At 37.4% G+C, this 22,678-nt stretch overlaps 1 protein-coding gene and 1 long non-coding RNA gene across 2 annotated transcripts; both read right to left on the bottom strand.

The window, feature by feature from the left end:
* Window positions 1-8,061: 8,061 nt before the first annotated feature.
* On the bottom strand, window positions 8,062-12,250 carry LOC125488610. The gene is made up of 2 exons (XR_007266342.1): window positions 9,229-12,250; window positions 8,062-8,757 (listed from the first exon to the last, which is right to left on the bottom strand). It is a non-coding gene; the product is annotated as an uncharacterized LOC125488610 (long non-coding RNA).
* A 1,728-nt stretch (window positions 12,251-13,978) lies between these two features.
* LOC125488649 lies at window positions 13,979-17,845 on the bottom strand. Its single transcript, XM_048621769.1, has 2 exons — window positions 16,891-17,845; window positions 13,979-14,113 (listed from the first exon to the last, which is right to left on the bottom strand). Exons 1-2 carry the CDS (start codon window positions 17,678-17,680, stop codon window positions 14,100-14,102), a joined length of 804 nt encoding a protein of 267 aa, XP_048477726.1. The 5' UTR covers window positions 17,681-17,845; the 3' UTR covers window positions 13,979-14,099.
* Between the last annotated feature and the right edge of the window lie 4,833 nt (window positions 17,846-22,678).

Below are 22,678 nucleotides of genomic sequence, written 5' to 3'. Positions count from 1 at the left end.
TTTAAATGGTTTGGATATTTACTATAACTATAATAGATATCAGTCATTTGAAACAACAAATTGCGGACATTTAAGTATAATGTTTTTAAAATATTTTTGGAAAAAGCATGCATATAAAAGAGAATAAATTGGCTGACAGTGTCATTTTCAATATGTCTTTCACTCTATCGGTAACAGGGTGTGAATCTATTCTGACAACTAATTACACACCACCTTTGCAACTAAACGCAGAATATGAATGTGGATTACTTTACTTTTCTACATTCAACTCTATACCAAATGTAGATCACAAAAATAATAAATTTTATATTGGAGATGAAGTTATTGAAATACCTGAAGGTTCATATGAACTTGAAGATATCAGCAATTTTTTGGAATCGCACGTAAAAGATACTTCATTTCAATTGGTATGCAATAATAATACTCTTAGCACAAAAATCTATTGTTCAAAAGATATTCACTTTGAAAAAGAGAATTCAATTGGTAATATCCTCGGTTTCGATAAAATAACACTCGAGGCATATAAACATCACGAGTCTCATTTACCTATAAGCATTTTACCAACAACCATCATAAGAGTCGAATGTGATATTGTTAGTGGTTCATATGTAAACGGTAAACCAAGTCACATACTTTATGAGTTTGCACCAAATGTCCCACCTGGTTTCAGAATAATTGAAATACCTAGAAATATAATTTATTTTCCTGTTAATCAAGGTTGTATTAACAGTGTAAACATAAAAATATTGGATTCAAATGATAATTTGGTAAATTTACGTAAAGAAGAAATTCAATTGTATTTGCATTTAAAGAAAAAATGATTAACTTCCATAAAACCAAACCAATTGTTCAAAAACAATCTAGTAGTAATTGTGGTGTTAAGAAGGTAAGATCTAAAAATAAAATAAAATTAACAAAAGAAAATATCAGATTTTTAAAATTAATAAAGCTGTTAAAATGAACATCTTAGACGTATCGGAGTCTTATGTTTTAGACAACAGTATTGAAAGTTATCAGATGCACTCGTATAAACCATATGTAACCAGTTTTAACCGGAATGATGAAATTCGAATACCGATTAACCAACAGGATTTGTATATTTTACCCTCGGCTAGCACACTTTACTTAGAAGGCACCGTTAATGTTTACAAGAAGGATACCAGTGAATTAATTGAGCCTGTTAAATTAACTAACAATGCATTACTCTTCCTATTTCAAGATATACGCTATGAACTCAATGGTGTTGAAATTGATAAGACTAAGAATGTTGGAATATCAACAACGATTAAATCCATTTTATCAATGAATAAAAATGAGTCTGAAATGTCAAAAGCTTGGGGTTGGGACATTAATGGGTCTAATGACATTAGTGTTAAAAGCTTTGCTGTTTCCATTCCACTCAATAAAATTCTAGGATTTGCAGAGGATTATAAAAAAATTATTATGAACTGTAAACATGAACTAATATTATTAAGAAGTAATACAAATTTAAATTCTTTGAAAGTTGGCGCTGAAGACTTTATCGACGATATCACTATTACCAATATTGTTTGGAGGGTTCCACATATCAAAGTATCAGACCGTGAAAGAATAAACCTTCTTAAGATTTTAGAGAAAGATAAAGCTATCAAATTGGTATTTCGAAATTGGGACATATATGAGTATCCTTTGCTTCCTAAAACTACTAAACACACTTGGTCAATAAAATCATCGTCACAAATTGAAAAACCTCGTTACGTAGTTATTGGTTTGCAAACAAACCGAAAAAACAATAAAAAAAAAGATGCTTCCAAGTTCGATCATTGCAATTTACGTAATGTTAAAGTATTCTTGAATTCAACATATTTTCCGTATGAAAATCTGAATGTATCCTTTGAAGAAGATAAGTATTCTTTATTATATGAAGAATATTCAAAGTTTCAACAGTCGTACTACGGCCATCGATCTGAACCCTTACTTAGTTTTCAAGAATTTAAGATTCACGCTCCTTTATTTGTAATTGATTGCTGTAGACAAAACGAAACATTAAAAAGTGGACCTGTTGACGTACGCATTGAATTGGAAAGTGAAAAAGAGCTACCTGATAATACATCTGCATATTGTTTCATACTAAATGATAGTATAATCGAATACAAACCACTTTCGAACATTGTAAAGAAAATATCATGAATAGTGAATGCCTTATTGTGGACATGCAAGGCTTTAAAGACTTGAGGAACCGATTCATTCTAAAGGAATTTGCTTTTGCAACTTCCGAACATACTCAGGTGTTTCTTTTGAAACCACCATTTACTTATAATGATTTGTATAGTGAAGAAAAAAAACAAGTTTCTTGGATTCAACGAAATCGAGGCATATATTGGAATGAAGGCTATATCGTATATGAAGAATTTAAAAAGTACATTAAACCTTTTTTAGAGAAACACCGGAACATTCTTGTTAAAGGATTAGAAAAGATTAGATGGATGGAAGAAATATGTAGTAATTGTAATATAATCGAACTAGGAGAAAAAGGGTGTCCAAATTTTACTACTTTATATAATTCATTTTTGAATAGTACTGTAAACTATAACTGTGCCTATCATAAAAAATATTGTGCTCTAAAAAATGTAATTTCTTTAAGGAAATGGTTTATAGAAAATAATATGATTGTTTTTTTTTAAAATGACTTTATACTATTTATTGTTTAACTAGATTTAAGGATTATGAAAAATAAAAGCAAAAATTATGTAATTTTGGTTTTTTATTTTATTAATTTTTAATAAGTTCATACACAAGTAAAGTACTTAGGTACCTAATATTTTATCATTTAAACATCAAGGTTAATTTCTTTCAATGCACAGTGCCATATGTAGTACAGTATGTGGTGCTCTAAATAAGTATGTAAGTAATTAAATATTTAGTTTATTATAACATAATCCCTAACAAAGCCAAAAATAATACAGATTTATTTACTATACGAACTTAATTTTAATAACATTTCAAATGCACAAAGGAATGTTCATTGTTCAACGACTATGTCCTGTACCTGAAAAAGGAAATACTAGATATTAATTTTTATACAGAATTTATAACACACCTTAAAAATAAACAAAAGAAAGAATATTTACTATTGTAAATAGCTACTCACCTTATTTCACTCAAGATGCGTGCTGGTCAGCATTTTCTCCAAGTTTTGTTCCAATTTGATTTATTAATTTTACAGCAAACTCCAATATAGTATCGTAATCTTCATTTACCAAATATTGTGTTTTTATTACTGTTTTCACTTCAGCTATGTTTGATGTTTGTACAATTTTACATATTTCCATTTTCACTACATATTTAGGATTTCCAAGATTTTTGGTTGCAATATAATTCACTAGAGAAATCTGGAACAAAAACATAAATAAATTAAATACGTATTAAGATATATGTAGAGAACATACTGTGTTACTGTAGTATAGATAACTGACTCACCTCATCTGAAGACATATTTTTCTGTTTGTTTTTCTACACAACCGCAAGGAAAGGAGAATATTAGCTTAATGATTATTTGGTCATGTAATGGAATGTGCATCACTAAGGAATTTATGTACACTGTTTCAATTGAAATATTACTAATGTGTGGGATTCTTAGAAATTACATTGACATCAGCAGATATCATGTTGAAACACTTTAATCTCAGCACAAAATTTATGTACGATTTAAATGTATTTTTTATTAACTATCTACCTAATATTTTCTTATTCGTATATGTATAATAAGAAATATTCTTGATTTTTATCCTATTTTCCGTACGTTCCATACATCATCATGAACTCATGGTGTAAATTAAACACAATCATATTAAATATTAACTTTATTTATTATATTATAAGGTAAAAATAACTTTACCTTAGCTTTAACTTATACTACTTACTTATCTTATTGGTTAGTATTACATAGGTACCTACAATTGAAAACGTAAATAGCATTTAGTGAAATAATCAATACACAGTGTCACAAGTTCCATTTCCACAAGAGATAAACTATCAGCATAATAATATAAAACACTAGAAATATTTTCTATCGGTATATAACATTTTTCAAAAATACATTCAATCTTCAAAATAAATTTATATGCTTTTATGCGTTCATAGTGTAACATCTTAAGTCTCGCGTCTACACAGTGCGCAAACAATTTTAAAGCATCTACCAGTAAAATTACAAATTCATCTGAACAACGTTTATCACAGTGTAGAAAAGTATAAAAGGGAAAATTAAAATACTGTTTATTGTTACATAGTTGTTTCTCTTTAATTGATTTATAAATTTTTTGCCACTCAGAATAACACATAAATAATGATTCATTTTCATTTCGAAACTGAAGTTGTGGATAAAAATCAGCGTCTTCTGACAGACAAGTGATGATAGTAATACTATTTGGATGAACATAATGTGATATCAATATACCAGTCATTCTCGATAATTCAAATAATGGAATAATGTCCCCAAGACAATGTTGATATTTTATCTTTTAGAATAAATTTTTTATCATCATCATGGGACAACACAATTTTTTTTACTTCTTGAGTAAAAATTTGATGCTTCAATGATTTAAAAAGTATTTGTTTTTTTCGCAATTGTATTTTACCAAGCAAAACATTATTATAATCATTTAGACATAAATCTTTTACCACGCATTTCTTAGCGCCTTTTGCTTTCTTTATTTCAGCGTCCTCAGTCTTAATACAATACAGTTTCGAACGTAATCCAACAAATTCTGAAAGGATTTTTCCTCCTAGTTCATCTTTAAATAATCCAGGAACTTTTTTATTTAACTGTGGTACATTGTAAGTATTATCAATTGAATAATTACTGGTGTCAAAATATTCTAGAAAATTATATTTTACATCTGAATAAAAGTCGTCCGTTTTAATCGAGTAAAGAAGACTATCTGTATCGGTATAACACAATCTTAGTCTTTCACCGTAAAATGGTTTCAAAATAGAATAATGAAAAGTGTATAAATGACTTTTAGATATTTCCAACACTGAAAACCCAATATAAATTGGTTTATCTAATATAACTCTCTCTGGTTTCATTTGAACAGCTACAAAATTTTCTGTAAATATAGTGCAATTTTTAAAATTAGGTCTTGATATTAATCTATCCGCGGTGTAGTTTTTTTTTGTTTTATTGCAGTTATCCGACCATTTAGTAACTAACTTGATGTCAATTCTTCTTTCGGTATCTTCTAAAGTCTTTCCGAAAATGCTATTGTTAAGGAGCTTAAATAAATCTTGTTCAAAAGAAGATTTAGCTTTTTGTCTAAGATTAGTATTTAGATCCATATAGTCCTTAAGATATGCCCCTTGTTTAAATTTAATTACTTTATGGATTTTTTTCAGTACTAAACCATGTTTAATACAATTTTTCAAGTGTATGTAATGAATCACGTAATGAAATTTATCATATAAATTTGGAATTAATTTTTTTGACACTGAACCCGGTGGTGCAAACTTTTGTGCACAAAAGGGCAAATCATTGTGAGAGTCATGGAGATAATCTGGATATTCTAAATCAACCTCCAAAATATATCCATATGCGGCATCATCTGCTATATCTAATATGTTCAATCCATCTATTTCAAATTTACTTAACATTTTGAATCCTGAGTGAGGTAAACTTTGGCACATTGCATATCCGTATAGGTTATTACAATCAAGGTAAACTAAAAAGTTTGATGGAAGTTTTGGGTCATAACTATGTTGATACTTATTATTAGCTTTAGCGTGTCTGGTTGTACACAAACACACACCACCACGAATACCACTTTGAAGCATCCTAATAATTTCTAAGTCATGGATGAGCTCCAAATTAACTCGTGTTTTTAAAAGCATAGCGTCAAAACTATAGCTTGGTGAAGTCAAATAAAAAGCTGGATCTAACTTATAATTTTTTATACATGTTGTGCGAAAATTTTCAAAAACGTCTGCTAATAACAACACGTCTGTCTTTACATATAAATCTGTATATTCTCCTAAATTATTTATATTAAATGTGCACCATATATTTTTTGCATGTTTATAGTCATCGATTGATAACGATGAATTGTTTAACTTATTGAAAAATAATTCTTGCGGTGGAAGTTTTGTCTCATCATAGGCTGACCACGTGGTCATATAATCGTAGGGATAGACACCTTTTCGTCTAAGAAGATTGAACTCGGATTTATTTTTACAAATTTGATTTAAATGCTTAAACTGTTCATCAGCTAAAGTGTTTGAAAGCTTGTCCAAACTAGAAGGCAAAAAGCTAAAGGAATCAACAAATCTCACAGCAATATTTTCTGAATCTGTCATTTGAAATATTTTAGTAAACGATATGTAGTTTTCCTTGTTTCTTGCTATAACCTTAATTTTACCTGGAATAGATCCCAAATGTCGTATAAACAAGTGGCTATCGTACCCAGACAGATTGTGAAAAAATACAGGAATAAATTTAGGGAGTTTGTAGCGCAAATTACAATACGAATGCGCTGCTCCTCTGTATTTACCTGTTAAGTGACAGTGATCCCTCACTCGGTCTTCTACTAACGGTTTCTCACATATACAGCATTGATGTGATGTATCAAAATTTAATTGATCCGTGTCAGTCATTACCAGTGCTATAGGTCTAGAGAGGACTTTATAAATTTCTGTTATATCATTTTGAAGAAAACTTATAAACATATCGACACAATCTTTACCGCGATAAAACATTAATTTATTGAAATTATTATCGTATGAACAAGTTATGTAATAAGAAAAAGCACTCGGTATATGCTTGTGAGTAATTTGTGTATGATTCGAATCTGGTATTGTTGAACACGGCTCCAACAAAGTTTCAAAATCAGCATAAATAACAAAAGGCATTTTTTGTAAGCGTTCGTAGTGCTTAAACTCGAGTATTGCGCCTTCAGTCGGCAGAACTGTCGCGACGCCTCCACAACTATGCAAGGTCAATCGTTCCTCGGAATCAAAACATATCAAACACTCATCGCAAAAGTAAACTTTTCCATGGTGTTTGGTTAATTGCGAACGTAAGAGTTTATTCAAATCTTTTATTAAACAATAATGTAACGTATTCTTATTTTCAAGCAATAAAAGATTTACGTGAACCGCTTGGCGGGCACTTGACTTGTATAGCGGGCCAACAACATTACATTTTTTTAACCCATAAACGTTGACACTAATTTTATTATTTTTTTCAAATAATTTTATGTCGGTAAAGCTGACTGGAAATGTCATTCCATGCGTATTTAGAACGGTACAAAAATGTGGATATGATTTTGTTCGGTTTGCGTTACATTTCGCCGGAAAAAGAGCTGCCATTATGCACCAAAGAAAACAAAAACTATCATTATTGTTCACATTGATGCAAGCTTTCTTACTTTTTATGCTTTTTGGTAGATCAATAAAGCCAGACGCACGAAGAGGAATATATTTATTAATATTTACCTCTAAATAAAGTGTATCAAGCAATGACCACCCACTATCGCGTTCCTGGAACTCGTCAACTTTTTTTAGAATTACGTCGCACATCTCATTGAATATAGTTTTGAAATCATAATTGCTGTGGATGCACCTATTTTCAGTGGCAAAAGACTTAACCTCGGAAGTATCATTTTTAGGTAGATAAAAATTTGCAAATAGTTCAAAGTTAATTTTAACACTTTGATGCGTAGCAAGAGCCGCATTCAATAGTCGCTGAACTTTACCAGCGATGACACGTAAAAACGGTGCCGGCATTACAGGGTGGCTTTCAGGAGCACACACCTGCGCTTGCGCACGCCCGGGGCGAGCTGCGGGCACGGGGGAGGGATGTTTGGTTCTGCGGGAATCGTACACTCGATACGAAGCAATTCGTGAACGAAATGCTGAATTAATTTTTTCTATACACTCCTCCGCTTCAACTCGGGTATTATTTTTATGAGCTATGCTTTTTAAGTGAGCTGAAAAGGCTTTACTTTTTACTAATTGTTCGCACACTGAGCAGAAAATATTTTTACTGGGGTTAACCATTGTTGAATAAGTAAATAATTAACACTTTACTTATTAAGTTATATTATATTTTATTATATATTTTCAGTAAGATAAAGTAGTTAAAAATAAGGTATTTGGTATACCGCTATAACCTAGTTAGGAGCCGGTTTCAGAAAGCCTAAATAAAGTTAATCATCGATAAAAAATATTAGGTATCTGTAAAATATGTAAGGTAAAATTTAATTAATATTTAAATTAAATAAATTAGCAACGAACAATATTTAATAATTTAAACATATTTTGTAGTTTTTATTTTTAAAGACGATTAACTTTAATTCGATTTTCTGCAACATATACTATCCAACTAAGATTTACTTCTTATTCGGATAGTATATTGGCTCCTGTGTAAATCGGGTCTTCGCAACCCGAATGAATTCGATTATGTTAGTCCATTCCGGACTATCATAATCGAATTGATACTTAAGACTGGTGTACGCTTTAGTCCACCGGTCCCGTGGGGATATGTTTTTTATATCGCGAACTTCGTAAACACGAAGTTCGCAGAACAGGCTTCCGTCTAATTTTGCGGTTCGCCGCAACGACCCATCCCCAACTTTTCGGGTTAAGCTGCTCTCCAGCTCTTGAATCGGGTTGTTCAGTGCCGCTGCAGCCTCCGCCTCGTCATCCGACCCACCGAACAGCGCCGCCACAGTTGCTTTGCGACGATTGTATGTCGCCAGGTCAATTTTTTGTTTGCCCTTATTGATTCTGTAAAGAATATAAAAGTAATATCATTACTTACAAGTCGTCAATTAGTGTATACAATAATAATATACTAAGTACCTACTTAGGTACTTAGGTACTTTGGAATGTGTCTGTTACTCCATCACGCTAAACAATTGATCGGGTTCAGACAAAATTTGCACGAACGTGTTAACGCTCATAACATAAGTGATACATAATTTAATATAACAGAACGTTAATAAGTTTATCGGGATATGTACGGAAAACTTTTTATAGCTTGGGGACAACAGCTAGTATGTAAATCCTACTAGTACAGTGTGGCCTCGCTGAATTATTTATTTTGGACGTTGTACTGTTTTTAATTCATGTGTCGTAAGAATTAAATTTGACAGTGTCAATCCCATTTAGGGTGGCACCAAACAAATAAATAAGAATATGATTAGGTACTACTTTTACTGTTTATTATTTAGTAGAACAATTATTGTTCGTACTTACGCTGCTCTACTTTCGGAAGCGGATTCGGAAGCTTTAGTCTTCCGCTTCCTTGAGCCGGATGGAGTTGGGGCGGGAGCAGTAGACGTGCTCGGCGCGGCGCTCAGCGCTGCAGGCTTCACGGGACGACGCCGTGGCAGTTCTTCCTCGGAAGAATAAAATCCCTCACCGTCAGACCTGCAATAAAGAAGAGACATCGTGTTTACATTCAATCAAATCTTGAGTACTTATTGGTAGATCATAATAATAGGCTAACCACGTTAAAACCCGAAATTCAACGCTAAAAGTCTCAAAAACTTTTGAACTTCTTGACTTGAATAAAAATAAACGTACTAAAATTTGTTGACCGATGTGACAGACAGACAGCGGTTTCAAACACATATCACCCACTTTTTGCGTCAATGGTAAAAATCAGAGATTATGAAAATATAACTTACGTACATTTTTTCTCGTAACTGGTAGGTAATGGAGAGGGAAGACGTCGAGCACCGATCACTGTGCACTTCGCTGATGAAATATAATTTTTCTTTTGATTTCCGTCAAATTTAAATCAATCGATCGATATGATTATTTTCACTCACACAAAGAAAAGTTGATCATGTATACTGCAAGTTAGCATTTTACCAAAATTATGGGAAATGAAATGATGACTCTGATTAAGTTTCTTTTAAATTGTAATACGATATTTAGTCAACACTAGTAGTTCATTTGGATTTGCTTGTGATTGGATATAATTAATTTTATAAAATAATCATGTTTGTAATAAAAATGATGTACTTACCTATTTCTGATTATGTGCCAGTACAGTGTATTTGACCTATGGTAGCATAACGGATTAGCTCTATGCCTCTCATTCTAGAGGTTGTGGTTCGAATCCGGGCACACGCCCGAACCAAATTCAATCTTTTCAATTAATGAATTTAAGTTCACTGATAAAAAGTGGTACTACGGTGAAGGAAAACATCGTGAGGACATCTGCACAATGCAGTGCACATGTAGATCCTAGAGATGTGTACTCTAAGTACATTGTACACATTCTAAAACTGCGATACTGCTCGCGACCTATCATTTGAGTATACAAATGTACACCGAAAAAACGGGTGGGTCGCTTGCGAGTCACCTCTGAGTACCCCTTCGGAGATTACTGTCCACAGCTTATAACATGCATAATAGTTTATTTGAGATAAAACGAGGTATCTACTACTAGTATGATTTATCTCTTCTGAAATTGTACGATTCAAATTGCTGCATAAAAAACTTCGTTGTATTTCCGAAACAAGATTGTAATTCTGACCAGAATAGCACATCAACAAAATGCAAGCACTACATTATATTGCAATGCAGGGCAATGTTCCAGTCAGTGCGCTACTATGTGAAGCTATTATTATCATAATCCAGTTTATCTCTGTGTTAAAATACTTTTTACATTGATACAAAACTACTAGATGTATTTTTTATTTAGTCTAGGTAGTGAAATGGGTACCTTTCTCGTGAAGGTACATACTTTTCTCCCTGTTCCTAAAGTTTTGCTATGATTAGTTTAATATATAAATTCAAATAAAAATAAATAGCTTCTATACTGTTCAAATTAAGAATTAATGTAGAAATCTTTAATTTATATTTAAAAAATACAGGTTTATTGCATTGTTTTCATTTACCTTTAGAATAAAAAAATACTTACATAATATATTATCAATTAGCTTGCTATTTGACATCATACTATGACATATTGACATGTATGTAGGTTTTGTGTGTATCGTATTTTAAAGTAGATTATAAATATATTATAACAAAGTTTATCTTTTAGTGGAGCGAGTTCACTACAACCACCCACGAATACCACAGTGAAGTTGTAAATTAACATATGACCGCGATCCGCGACACGTCATGTGGTGACTCCTGAGGTCTGGCTTAGTTTGATAGTCTAAACACCTCCCGAAAATCCCGAGGTCTGGCTTAGTTTGATAGTCTAAGCACCTCCCGAAACTCCTGAGGTCTGGCTTAGTTTGATAGTCTAAGCACCTCCCAAAAATCCCGAGGTCAGGCTTAGTTTGATAGTCTAAGCACCTCCCGAAACTCCTGAGGTCTGGCTTAGTTTGATAGTCTAAGCACCTCCCGAAAATCCTGAGGTCTGGTTTAGTTTGACAATCTAAACACCTCCCGAAAATCCCGAGGTCTGGCTTAGTTTGATAGTCTAAGCACCTCCCGAAACTCCTGAGGTCTGGCTTAGTTTGATAGTCTAAACACCTCCCGAAAATCCCGAGGTCTGGCTTAGTTTGACAGTCTAAGCACCTCCCGAAACTCCTGAGGTCTGGCTTAGTTTGATAGTCTAAGCACCTCCCGAAAATCCTGAGGTCTGGTTTAGTTTGACAGTCTAAACACCTCCCGAAAATCCTGAGGTCTGGTTTAGTTTGATAGTCTAAGCACCTCCCAAATATCGGTAGGGGGTTTTTAGCCGGTAAGAGTCCGGCACTACCTGGGGTCTTCACTTCCCAGGTGTCCATGATGGATTTTCCCCCTACCTAAAAAAAATAAAAAAAAAAAAATGTGTGTTATGTGATGTGTGTTGCGGCGTGAATAAAAATTTATATCGGTGAGTAATTTTGGTATATTTTTAATACTAGCATCATCATGGTGCCCTATAACCATATATTTGCTGTTGGAAATAAGGCAGTAATGTTACCCAGTGTATTTAGTTATGTTAAATACAGAATGCTTGTTTATTAGTGGTCACCCCGTTGGCAGGTGAATGTACATAGGTCATACTTGTATAACTTTAATTATGGGAACCAACTCTGAAATCAGGAAAAATAAAAGAGCTGTTTCATAGTAAAGTTAAATACATATTCAAAGTAATGTAAAGTTAAAAGCACCCTGTATATGAATAAGATCATTTAGTAAGTCAACGGAAGAGACAATTATTAGATATCGAACGTAAAACCGATTGGGCATTCTGGATCACGGCGAGCGAAGCGAGCGAAGGAGCGAAGCGACTGAGAGTGATCTAGAATGCCCAATATTACACTACTGCAGTTCAACACTCCTAGCCTTTGTCATCCCACCTCTACTTAATAGCTAACTGACTAAGGTCGGCTGTCCAATCGGCTGGATAGCAGTGTATCCTACCGGTGAACACCTAGATATTATCAGCACTTTGCCGCATATGACTTAATAACACCACACAGTAATGAAATCCCAAATCTCTTTTACCTAAACAAATTCGTGTGAATAACATAACCAGGTACGAGTACAATGAAGAGGTCACGTGCCGCCCTGCCGGTCCGGACGCCGGACGCACCGGAGCGCGGTAATTGTGCCGGACCGGACCGGCCATTGTCGACACCGGAACCCGACATTAGTCCCGGACACCGGGGAAGAGGTGAAACATTAGAATTTGCATTTCACCCGAAATTATTGCGGAAAATTATTGTTCAAAAGTGGAATACATTTGCAGGCAAATCGGCTCTGTAAAAGTGCCATTTGGAAACCAAGCTGGTTGCCTATTTGTGCCGTAACATTTTCAACATTTGTAACCGTCAAGAGCCGTACCACCTCAATATGTTACCGTTTATAAGTAGAAGAATGTTTTAAAACACGAGTTTGAAACAAGGATTCAAAAATAAGGGACATAATTCAGGCTAAAAGTATTTGTAGGAAAGCCAAAGATTAAACACAGTCTCAAACGCAGACATGCATCTCGTTAATCTCTCGGAGTAAATAACGACTTGAACTAATTGTGCCTCCAGAGACTTTGTTGTCCTCTGAAAATAGATACTTGCATGAGTATAAAATTTATAAATTAGTCTCAACTTTGATTCTTAATTATTTCGGTTGTATGTGAGACTTTCCCGAATAGAATCAATTCAAACGATTTAAGTTAGTTCTGTCTGCCCACTACTCTGCGATGCAAAGGTGGTTTAAAAAAGATATTTATATAACTACGTAAATATAACAGAAAAAATATTTGGCATTACTATTATTTTATCGAAATTATAGTAAATTTGGTGTTACTATAATATTATCTCAATAAAATATTGCGGTATGATTGTAAAACTGACTTACTGGCCGAGTAGCATAGAGAGACAATAAGTGGTTCCCTTCAGTGGACCTTCAGTGAGTGAAACAACACAGATAGAAGTGTCAGTTTGCTCAGGGCGGACGGATCCGGATTAAACCGGTCCGGTTCTGGGCAAGTTGTTTCAGCAGGTATTTGTTTTAACCTTTTTAGATAATTTGTTTATTTGTAAACCGCCTTGCGTATTACTCGTATGTAACAGTTGTTGTGTTACATACGAGTAATACGCAAGGCGGTTTGATTCACACTGGTTTATTATCTATAAACCTAACGGGTAGGTGGTGACGCAGCACGCACCTATACAACGACACAACATCCCTCCACCAATAGCATGTACTTACAATTATTACAGTGAAAATACTAAAACACTATACCTACTTAACATTTTACTGTATACTAGAAAAAGCCTTCATAATTAACTCGTGGTTTATTTCTAAGAGTCATTCCATGTGTGGACGGCGCCGGGTCCGCGCGGGCGGGCGGCGCGGGCGCGGGGGGAGGCTGCACCTCGGCCGGCATCGCCGCACCTTCCTCCCCTCCATTATCACCACTAACAGCTGTATCTAAGTCAAACTGATAATGATCTGAATCACTCGTCAATCCTTTATACAATATTATTTGATTTCTATGACGAGTTATGATGCTACCACTAGACAAGTCCTTAATTTTAAATAACATTAATCCCACTTTTTCTACGATAAGTCCCTTGCACCAGTTAAATTTATTTTTATTAACATAAAGTTTATATAGTACCACATCATTCGTATCAAAGTCTTTCCGAATCACTCCTTCATGGTAACTATTCTGTAAGAACTGATTGTTCCGAACTTTATCAGACAGAGGCGAGGGTGGTGACGGTGAGGGCACGGTCAGTAAGTCCAGCCGTGAGCGCGGCTGCCAGCCGAACACCAGGCTGGCCGGGGTCCGCCCGGTCGTCGAGTGTACTGAGTTGCGGTAGTCGAACAGATACTTCAACAGTCTATTATTCACATCTCTCGCAATGCCGCCGGCTAAAAGTGCGGTTTTAATACCTTTTTTTACTATTTTTACACAGCTTTCCGCCTGGCCGTTGCTAGCGGGATGGTACACGGCGGTGGTCACGTGACTAATACCATTCAATTTACAAAAGTCGCTAAACTGACCGGAAGTAAACGATGAACCGTTATCGCTTACGACGGAAATAGGAATTCCAAACCGAGACATATATTCGCATAATTTACTTATTACCATACTAGTTGTTATATTATCTTTCATATTATAACATTCAACCCACTTAGTATGAGCGTCTACTATAACTAAATACATCTCATTCTTAATAGGTCCCAAAAAATCTATATGTATTCTTTGGAATGGCTTGTCGGGGTAAGGCCACGAAACCACAGGAGCTCGCGGCGGGGAAGGTCGCATACTGAGACAAATATGACAACTATTTATCATGTTTTCGATAGCTGCATCAACGCCAGGGAACCAGAATTTTGAGCGAGCCAATGCCTTAGTTTTAACAATACCGAGATGCGAATTGTGTAACTCTCTAAGAACTTTTTGTTGCATTTTTTCTGGTATGACCACCTTATGTCCACGCATTAAAACGCCCTTTTCGAAAGACAACTCGACCTTACATAGAAAATACGGTTTTAATCGCCCATCTTGTACTTTTCGTGGCCATCCGTCGCATACGTACTTAATAACTTGCCGTAGAATGACGTCATCACTTGTCTCCCGGCTCAGCTGTTCACTAGTGACCGGTAATGCCCCCTCCACTACAAAGTTGATGTACGCGGCCGCCGTGACGTCCCCCGCGTTCCCCGCGAGCCCCGCACTCGCCCTAGAACTCGTTTCAGGTAACGGCGCGCGAGATAAGAAATCTGCAGTATTTTCAGCACTGCGAACATATTCTATCACGTAATTATACGATGATAGAAAAAGCGAATACCTTTGCAGTCTATTTGCGGAAACTTCAGGTACTCCTTTATGTGAGCCAAAAATTGCTAGCAACGGTTTATGATCTGTGCGTAACACAAATGGCTCGGACCTAGCGTACAAGTACTGATGGTACCGCCTGACTCCAAATACTATCGCTGTTGCTTCTTTTTGAATCTGCGAGTAGTTCCGCTCTGCAGCGTTGAGTGTACGAGATGCGTACGAGATCGGCTGCTCGACGCCGTCCGGCCCTACTTGCGATAAAATAGCCCCAAGGCCTTTAGACCCTGCATCTACCGTTAAAATTAGTTTAGCTTTTGGGTTGAAGTGCGCTAATACACTATCGGAAGATAATATATTTTTTATTCTATCGAAGGCATGTTGGCACTCTGCCGTCCATGACCATTTAGTGCCTTTTTTTAGCAAATCATACAAAGGCGATAGAATCCCTGATGCATTTTTCACAAAGCTCCTATAATAATTAACTAGGCCTAAAAACGATTGCAGTTCCTTTAATGATGTGGGTGGCTGAGCCTCCTGAATAGCCTTCACTTTATCCAATGATTTTTTTATGCCAAATTTATTTATGACGTAACCTAGATAGGTTATTTCGTCTTTGAAAAACTCGCATTTATCCTTTCTAAGCGTTAGCCCTGCGTCGCGGAATCTTTCGAGTACTAACTTTAACCTACGTAAGTGTTCGTCATATGTGTCTCCCGTTATACAGACGTCATCCAAGAAGACTAGTACACCCTCGAGATCCAGAATACTTTCCATGGCTCGTTGGAAAATGGCTGGGGCTGATGAAAGACCGAAAATTAACCTCTTATACTTATATAGGCCCCTATGCGTGTTAATACACGTAATATTTTCGTCATCAATGATAGGAAACTGTGCGTATGCCGAAGACATATCTAATTTAGTGAATTGTTTACCCCCGTGTAACTTAGTAAACAGTTCCTGTACCGTTGGCAACGGATATTTTTCCACGTATAGCTGTTTATTCAATGTCTGTGAATAATCTGCACAGAGGCGGACTGTACCATCCTCTTTTAGGACTGGAACTACTGGCGATGCGTATTCCGAATGATCTACACTTTCTATTACCCCCGCTTGTAACAATCTATTAATTTCTGTATCAATTTTCTCTTTTAAGGCGAAAGCAACCGGTCTAGATTTGAAAAACACCGGCTTCGCGTCTTCTTTTAGTTGTAATTTTATTTTGAACTTATTGAAACAACCTAATCGATCCTCAAATACTGTAGCAAACTCAGAAAGTGTTTTTTCTAACGGTACTTTTTTATCAGAATTTGTTTGTGCGCAAAATTTTATAGGAGATAGTTCGAGCTGAAATTTTGAAATAAAATCGCGACCTAATATCGGAGGCCCGCCTCCAACAATGACATAGACATCTAATATATTAGTTTTCTCTTCATAAGTTACCGTTAACGGCGCTACCCCCAGACAACAAATTTTATTCCCTGTGTAACTAATTAAATTCTTATTGCACTTCGACAACTTAACATTGGAGAAATGTGAATAATATGTCTTGTCTGATATTGCTGTTACAGTAGAACCACTATCTAATTCAAAATTTAACTTGATGTTGTTAATGATGACAGCCTCGACCATCGGTGCCCCGCCTATGCAGCGAATATTAAACAACTCACCGTCGTCACCCTCTGCCAACTCTTCGGCTCCTACATATTTAACGGTTTTGCACATCCTACGAAGATGACCTTTTTGGTTACATTTAGTACACTTGAATTTACTGAACCGACAGGTATTAGCACTATGACTTTTACGGCCACAAACACTACATCTTTCACTTTGGTTGCCACTGTTTCGGAGATCGGACCCCTTGTCGATCTTGAACAAGGGGTCTGAGGTGGTCGCCGCGGCCGGGGCGGCGCAGGCGGCGGCGGCGCGCGCCGTGCGCACGCTGCTCGCCAGCTCCACGGCCTTCGCCAGCGTCAGCTCCCCGATGTCCATGGAGAACAGCTTCTCCCGCTCCGCTCCCGCCGTCATGCCCATGACGAATTTGTCTAGAAGTGCTTCTTCCAAGTGCTTGAAACTGCAGTGCGCCGCGAGTCCACGCAGACGCGCTGCCCATTGCGCGTGTGACTCACTCGCCTGTTGTACCGCCGCGTAGAAATGTAGCCTCTCAGCAAATCCACAGCGCTTCTGTGTAAAATGCTGATCTAATACCTGCACGATATCTTTATATGCCACATCCTCTAACTTCTTCGGTAGCACGAGGTTGCTAGCCAGCTGGAACGAGTCGTCGTTGAGTGTGCTAATCAAGATGGCGCGACGCTTCACGCCCGCCTTGTCCGTATCATCGTCTAGTCCATTTGCAATGAACCATTGCTGCAGTCTGGTTTTAAATGTCGTCCAATCTTGACTGTGATGGTCAAAATTGGAGATGGCCCCAAAAAATGGTGTAACTGCTGCACACATTGCCTTGGAAAATATTTATTTTAACACCGAGGGTAGTTTTGCCCGTCGCTCGTCGCCACTGTTACATACGAGTAATACGCAAGGCGGTTTGATTCACACTGGTTTATTATCTATAAACCTAACGGGTAGGTGGTGACGCAGCACGCACCTATACAACGACACAACAAGATGATTATGAGTTTGTTACATAGCTTATTACTCAGTGCGAGGTCCCATTTGATGCGTTGTGTTATCGCGTCGTAGCGTCATCGCGTCATCAATTTTTATGGCAGTCCCTTTGGTACAACGCGACGCGACGCAACGCAGCGTAACTCACCTATGGGACCTCGCCCTGATCTGACTTGAGTCTGAGTGTTGAAAAATCTTCTCTAAACTCATAAATAGATCCTTATTTTAAAAACATAACATATAAATCCTAAGCCATCCTTCTGAGCTGGCTATCAGGAGTACATAGGCGCTCTAATGTGCTTCGTGAACGCCCTGCATTATTGATGCGTTGTCGGCGTCAACCACCGCCTGAGATGCATGCGATCCTGGTAATCCTGCTATCACGGTGTCATGTGTTCTGAGTGTTGATCGCTGAAATGGGACAAGAAAATGTATTTTATTTACAAGGAACGTAGGTTGGATAATAGCCCGAATGTTGGTATAAAATTTGACAAAATGTGTGTAATTGTAAACAAATAAGTTGTTTCTATATCACAACGCTATGCCACGGTAAAATGTATCGCATAGTTTCAATCACAGTAGTTTTTCATCTCACAGTAGGTAGGTATACAAAGCAATACATTATCAAAAGTTCTGAGTTACTTACGATAGAAATCTCGATACGTACAATAAATATTGTAGTAGCTTCTATGCACCTGCCTGAAGGTAGCTATAGGGTCACGCACCATGCGACCCGCCATATTGTACCAGGCCCGCATAGCACGCGCGCAGTTGCACAGTGGGCACGACCCAACAATTTTCATCTGACAGTGGGTATACTAAGATTACCAAGCAATGCACTATCAAAAGTTTTGAGTTATTTACGATAGAAATCTCGATACGATGGTACAACCAACATAACATAAGGTACAACAACATAAGGCACCTGTCTGAAGGTAGGTAGGGTCACGCACCATGCGACCCGGCATATTGTACCAGGCTCGCATAGCCCGCGCGCAGTGCACAGTGGGCACGACCAACAAAGAGCTTCCGTCTCGGGAGACGCTACCATCATAAATCGGTTATGTAGTTACGCCTCTTGGTGCACGTACAGTGTAGGCTACTTTTGGATTTAGTAAAGTATGGGTATTGAGTAGTGGAGTTAATTTAGGCGAGCACATTGAAACTGTATTCTACATTTTGTTAAATGATTGAATTGAATCTGTTATAGCTAAGTCGATAGGTACCTACTCGGAGCCTGCTTAACAGTGTCTGGATAAATGTTTGTCTACTGCTCCTACTAATGTATAGTATAGGGACTTGATATACTTATTTACGTAGACGTTTTCGTTATTTCCAATAATATTGCAGTAGGAAACAGAACCGCGCACTATGTACTAGCACTTCAATACCGATACGTCTTGAGAATCGATGTTTCATACACAGCGGCGGCGGCGTATCTCACAACATAAATCTCAAAGCTCTTTGACTACGCAATGAATAAATTTACCGAGTGAGTCGTTGCCGATGAAAAATGGTGTTTGTAAATACGCGGCCGTAAGCTCTTCATTGGTGGTGAAACCATTTGGGTGAGGGTTTTAGGGTATTTCAGCAAAATGAAAAAAAAGCTGAATACAAACAATGCATGAAAAGTATCGCTGTTTAATAAAACAAACCCCAAAGTGCTTTTCAATTTGAGTCACGCAATATCGTCCAATATTTGTGAAGCTCATGCAATTGATAGGCACACCCTCCAATTAATCTAGAAGAGGCATTCGATGAAAAATGCTAAATGAATCGATTCAAATGTGAAAAACGCATTAGGTACTTACATAATGTAAACCTTTTGTATTTATTTATAGACACTTTAATGTACATTATAAAGTTACAATAAAAAAATGTATATTACTTAAAAATATATTTGTGCAATAAATAAATATATTTTGCAACATTTAACTCAAAATATACTAATTGGAACTGATTCCAATTTATTTTCCGATACATAGATAGTATATAATTATTAGTTATAATAATATATATTACATGTTGCGGTCCCCATTTTTCCATTTGTTAGGTTCATTAACATTGTTGGAATAAGAATTGAATTTTTACTTCATAATGGAACGGAGGTTTTAAAAAAAAAGAAGTGACGTTTGGGGGAATTGGTCTATGGACTGGAGATGGATTGATTCTTGGATTTTGTGATTGATGTTAAAAATTGAAAAAAGTGCGAAAAGTACGAATATAAGCGAATGGTCGAAAGTTATACGGTGTCTCATTTCACTCAAGGATAGAATACAAGCACACATAAGAAGGATTAGCGTCTGTATGCTACATTTCAGGAGTGGTAAGTTTCCGCGTGCATTTTTGTTGTAAGAATCTTAATAATGACTTTATTAATCTTGTGAATACTACGATTTTATGTGGAATACAATAGTATACTTAATAGCTTCAATTAACAATGGATATTTTACCCACGAGTGAAGTTAAACTTAAATGCCAAAAGTTTTCATAACCTCATTAGTTAGAAAATGAGGAAAAATGGTGTTTAATTATGAATGCAAGTACAAACAGTTTTCTATACATAACTGTTAGTCTATATCAATATAGTTAGTTACGCGACCCATAAAGCATCCCTTTGACAAGTGACATATTTATATTTGGTCCCAAAACTTATACACAGAGTAGTTAATGCTGCCTAAGAGGTGGTACATGTCTGGTGCCGATTCAAACCATGTTTTTTTTTTTGTGTGCGAGTTTCAGAGACACCACATTGGGGACCAAGATGGTCCCAGGACCATGGTTTGAAAAGAAGAAGAAGGGCTCAAGGTGCCCAAGGCCGAGATCACCGAGTCCAGGGTGCCATGGAGGATGAGGCCCGGGCCAGGGTCTGTGCTTGAACAGAAGGCAGCTGGAGCGGGACAGTGGCTGCTGCGGAGCAGAAGGCAGCTGGAGGCTGGAGCGGAGCAGACGGTGGCTGCTGCGAAGCAGAAGGCAGATGGAGGCTGGAGCGGAGCAGACGGAGGCTGCAGAGGAGCAGAAGGCAGCTGGAGGCTGGAGCGGAACAGACGGTGGCTGCAGAAGGCAGCTTGAGGCTGGAGCGGAGCAGACGGAGGCTGCAGAGGAGCAGAAGGCAGCTGGAGGCTGGAGCGGGGCAGACGGTGGCTGCAGAAGGCAGCTGGAGGCTGGAGCAGAGCAGACGGAGGCTGCAGAGGAGCAGAAGGCAGCTGGAGGCTGGAGCGGAGCAGACGGTGGCTGCAGAAGGCAGCTGGAGGCTGGAGCGGAGCAGACGGAGGCTGCAGAGGAGCAGAAGGCAGCTGGAGGCTGGAGCGGAGCAGACGGTGGCTGCTGCGGAGAGAGGACAGCCGGAGCGGAGAGAGGACAGCCGGAGCGGAGAGAGGACAGCCGGACCGGAGAGAGGACAGCCGGAGCGGAGAGAGGACAGCCGTAGCGGAGAGAGGACAGCCGGAGCGGAGAGAGGACAGCCGGAGCGGAGAGAGGACAGCCGGAGCGGAGAGAGGACAGCCGGAGCGGAGAGAGGACAGCCGGAGCGGAGAGAGGACAGCCGGAGCGAAGAGAGGACAGCCGGAGCGGAGAGAGGACAGCCGGAGCGGAGAGAGGACAGCCGGAGCGGAGAGAGGACAGCCGGAGCGAAGAGAGGACAGCCGGAGCGGAGAGAGGACAGCCGGAGCGGAGAGAGGACAGCCGGAGCGGAGAGAGGACAGCCGGAGCAGAGGAAAGCTGGAGATAGCAAAGGACTGGTTTGAGGTAAAGAGGTTGGTCTTGTCTCGATAAAGAGATATTTTTGAATGTTTAAGGGATAGCTTTACAACACTACCATTCACTTTGCACTGCAAAAGCTTCAAGGTCTGGTTAAGATTTGGTATGAAGGTCTTAATTCTATTCTCTTGACTAGACCAGAGTGGCAAGGAAAACTTTTAAGTGTGTTCCGTATGAACAAATTATGGCCAGATCTTGGAGGAGGTGCTTGGCAGAAAAGAAGACTTGATTGGTCAATTGAGGTTTGTTTTTGTGAGAGGTTGTCTCTCCTCAATCAATGTGGTGTTCATACACTGACTTGGTAAACAGGGACTTAGATTGGATGATTTGGTTTTGCGCTGTTTTCATCTAGATCTGTTGTTGCAATTCTTGATGAGCAGTGGGGATTCCAGCCCTACAGGACAGGCGGCCCTGCTCTTTTATAATTATGACATACTTTATATTTTTTATATGTTACAAGATGGACATGTTAACAACAATCAAAACTATTGTTATGTTATTCAAAGCACAACTTTGGATCTGTTTTAACTTATCTTTTAGAGACTTGTTATGACTGTAAAGTAAGGGAGCACCGTTTTTTTTTCACCGTATCCTAAGCCAGTTATGAGTGCACTTAATGCAACAGGGTTGGGTTCACAACTGATGATTGCCTTAGTAAAGCCAATAATAGTAAAACTACAGTTACAGATGAAATTAAAAATTAAAGAGTAATGGGGTAAATGTAAACTACTAGATAGGTCAAATTGTGAATGAAGTTACAATTAATTAGATGTTTAGTATTCCCTTATCCTACCTCTATTATTAGATATTGATGAAACTCAAATGCTTACAAAATACTAATGTTGAATCTCATCATCAGCATAGCTCTTTACTGCTGGACGAAGGCTTTTCTCCCAAAGCATAACACTGGATGCGATCTATAGTTTTCCCTGACTTTGACCTTAACTTATCACATTTCAAACACAACAAAAAAAAAAACCATTCAAAGTTTGTTACATTCAGTAGGGAAAATATAGTGATGCAAATAGATACCTTACAGTTGCTTTGGTGAACAATTTAACTTAAATCAGT

This window comes from Plutella xylostella, chromosome 6 (genome assembly GCF_932276165.1).
Source record: "Plutella xylostella chromosome 6, ilPluXylo3.1, whole genome shotgun sequence".
NCBI lineage: Eukaryota > Metazoa > Arthropoda > Insecta > Lepidoptera > Plutellidae > Plutella > Plutella xylostella.
Note: the sequence above shows the minus strand (reverse complement) of the source record. Positions and strands in the feature narration are given on the sequence as shown.

Bases quoted from the DNA above. Each gene is read 5' to 3' on its own strand.
- LOC125488649 (XM_048621769.1), bottom strand. From the start codon at position 17,680: ATGTGTGCAGCAGTTACACCATTTTTTGGGGCCATCTCCAATTTTGAC.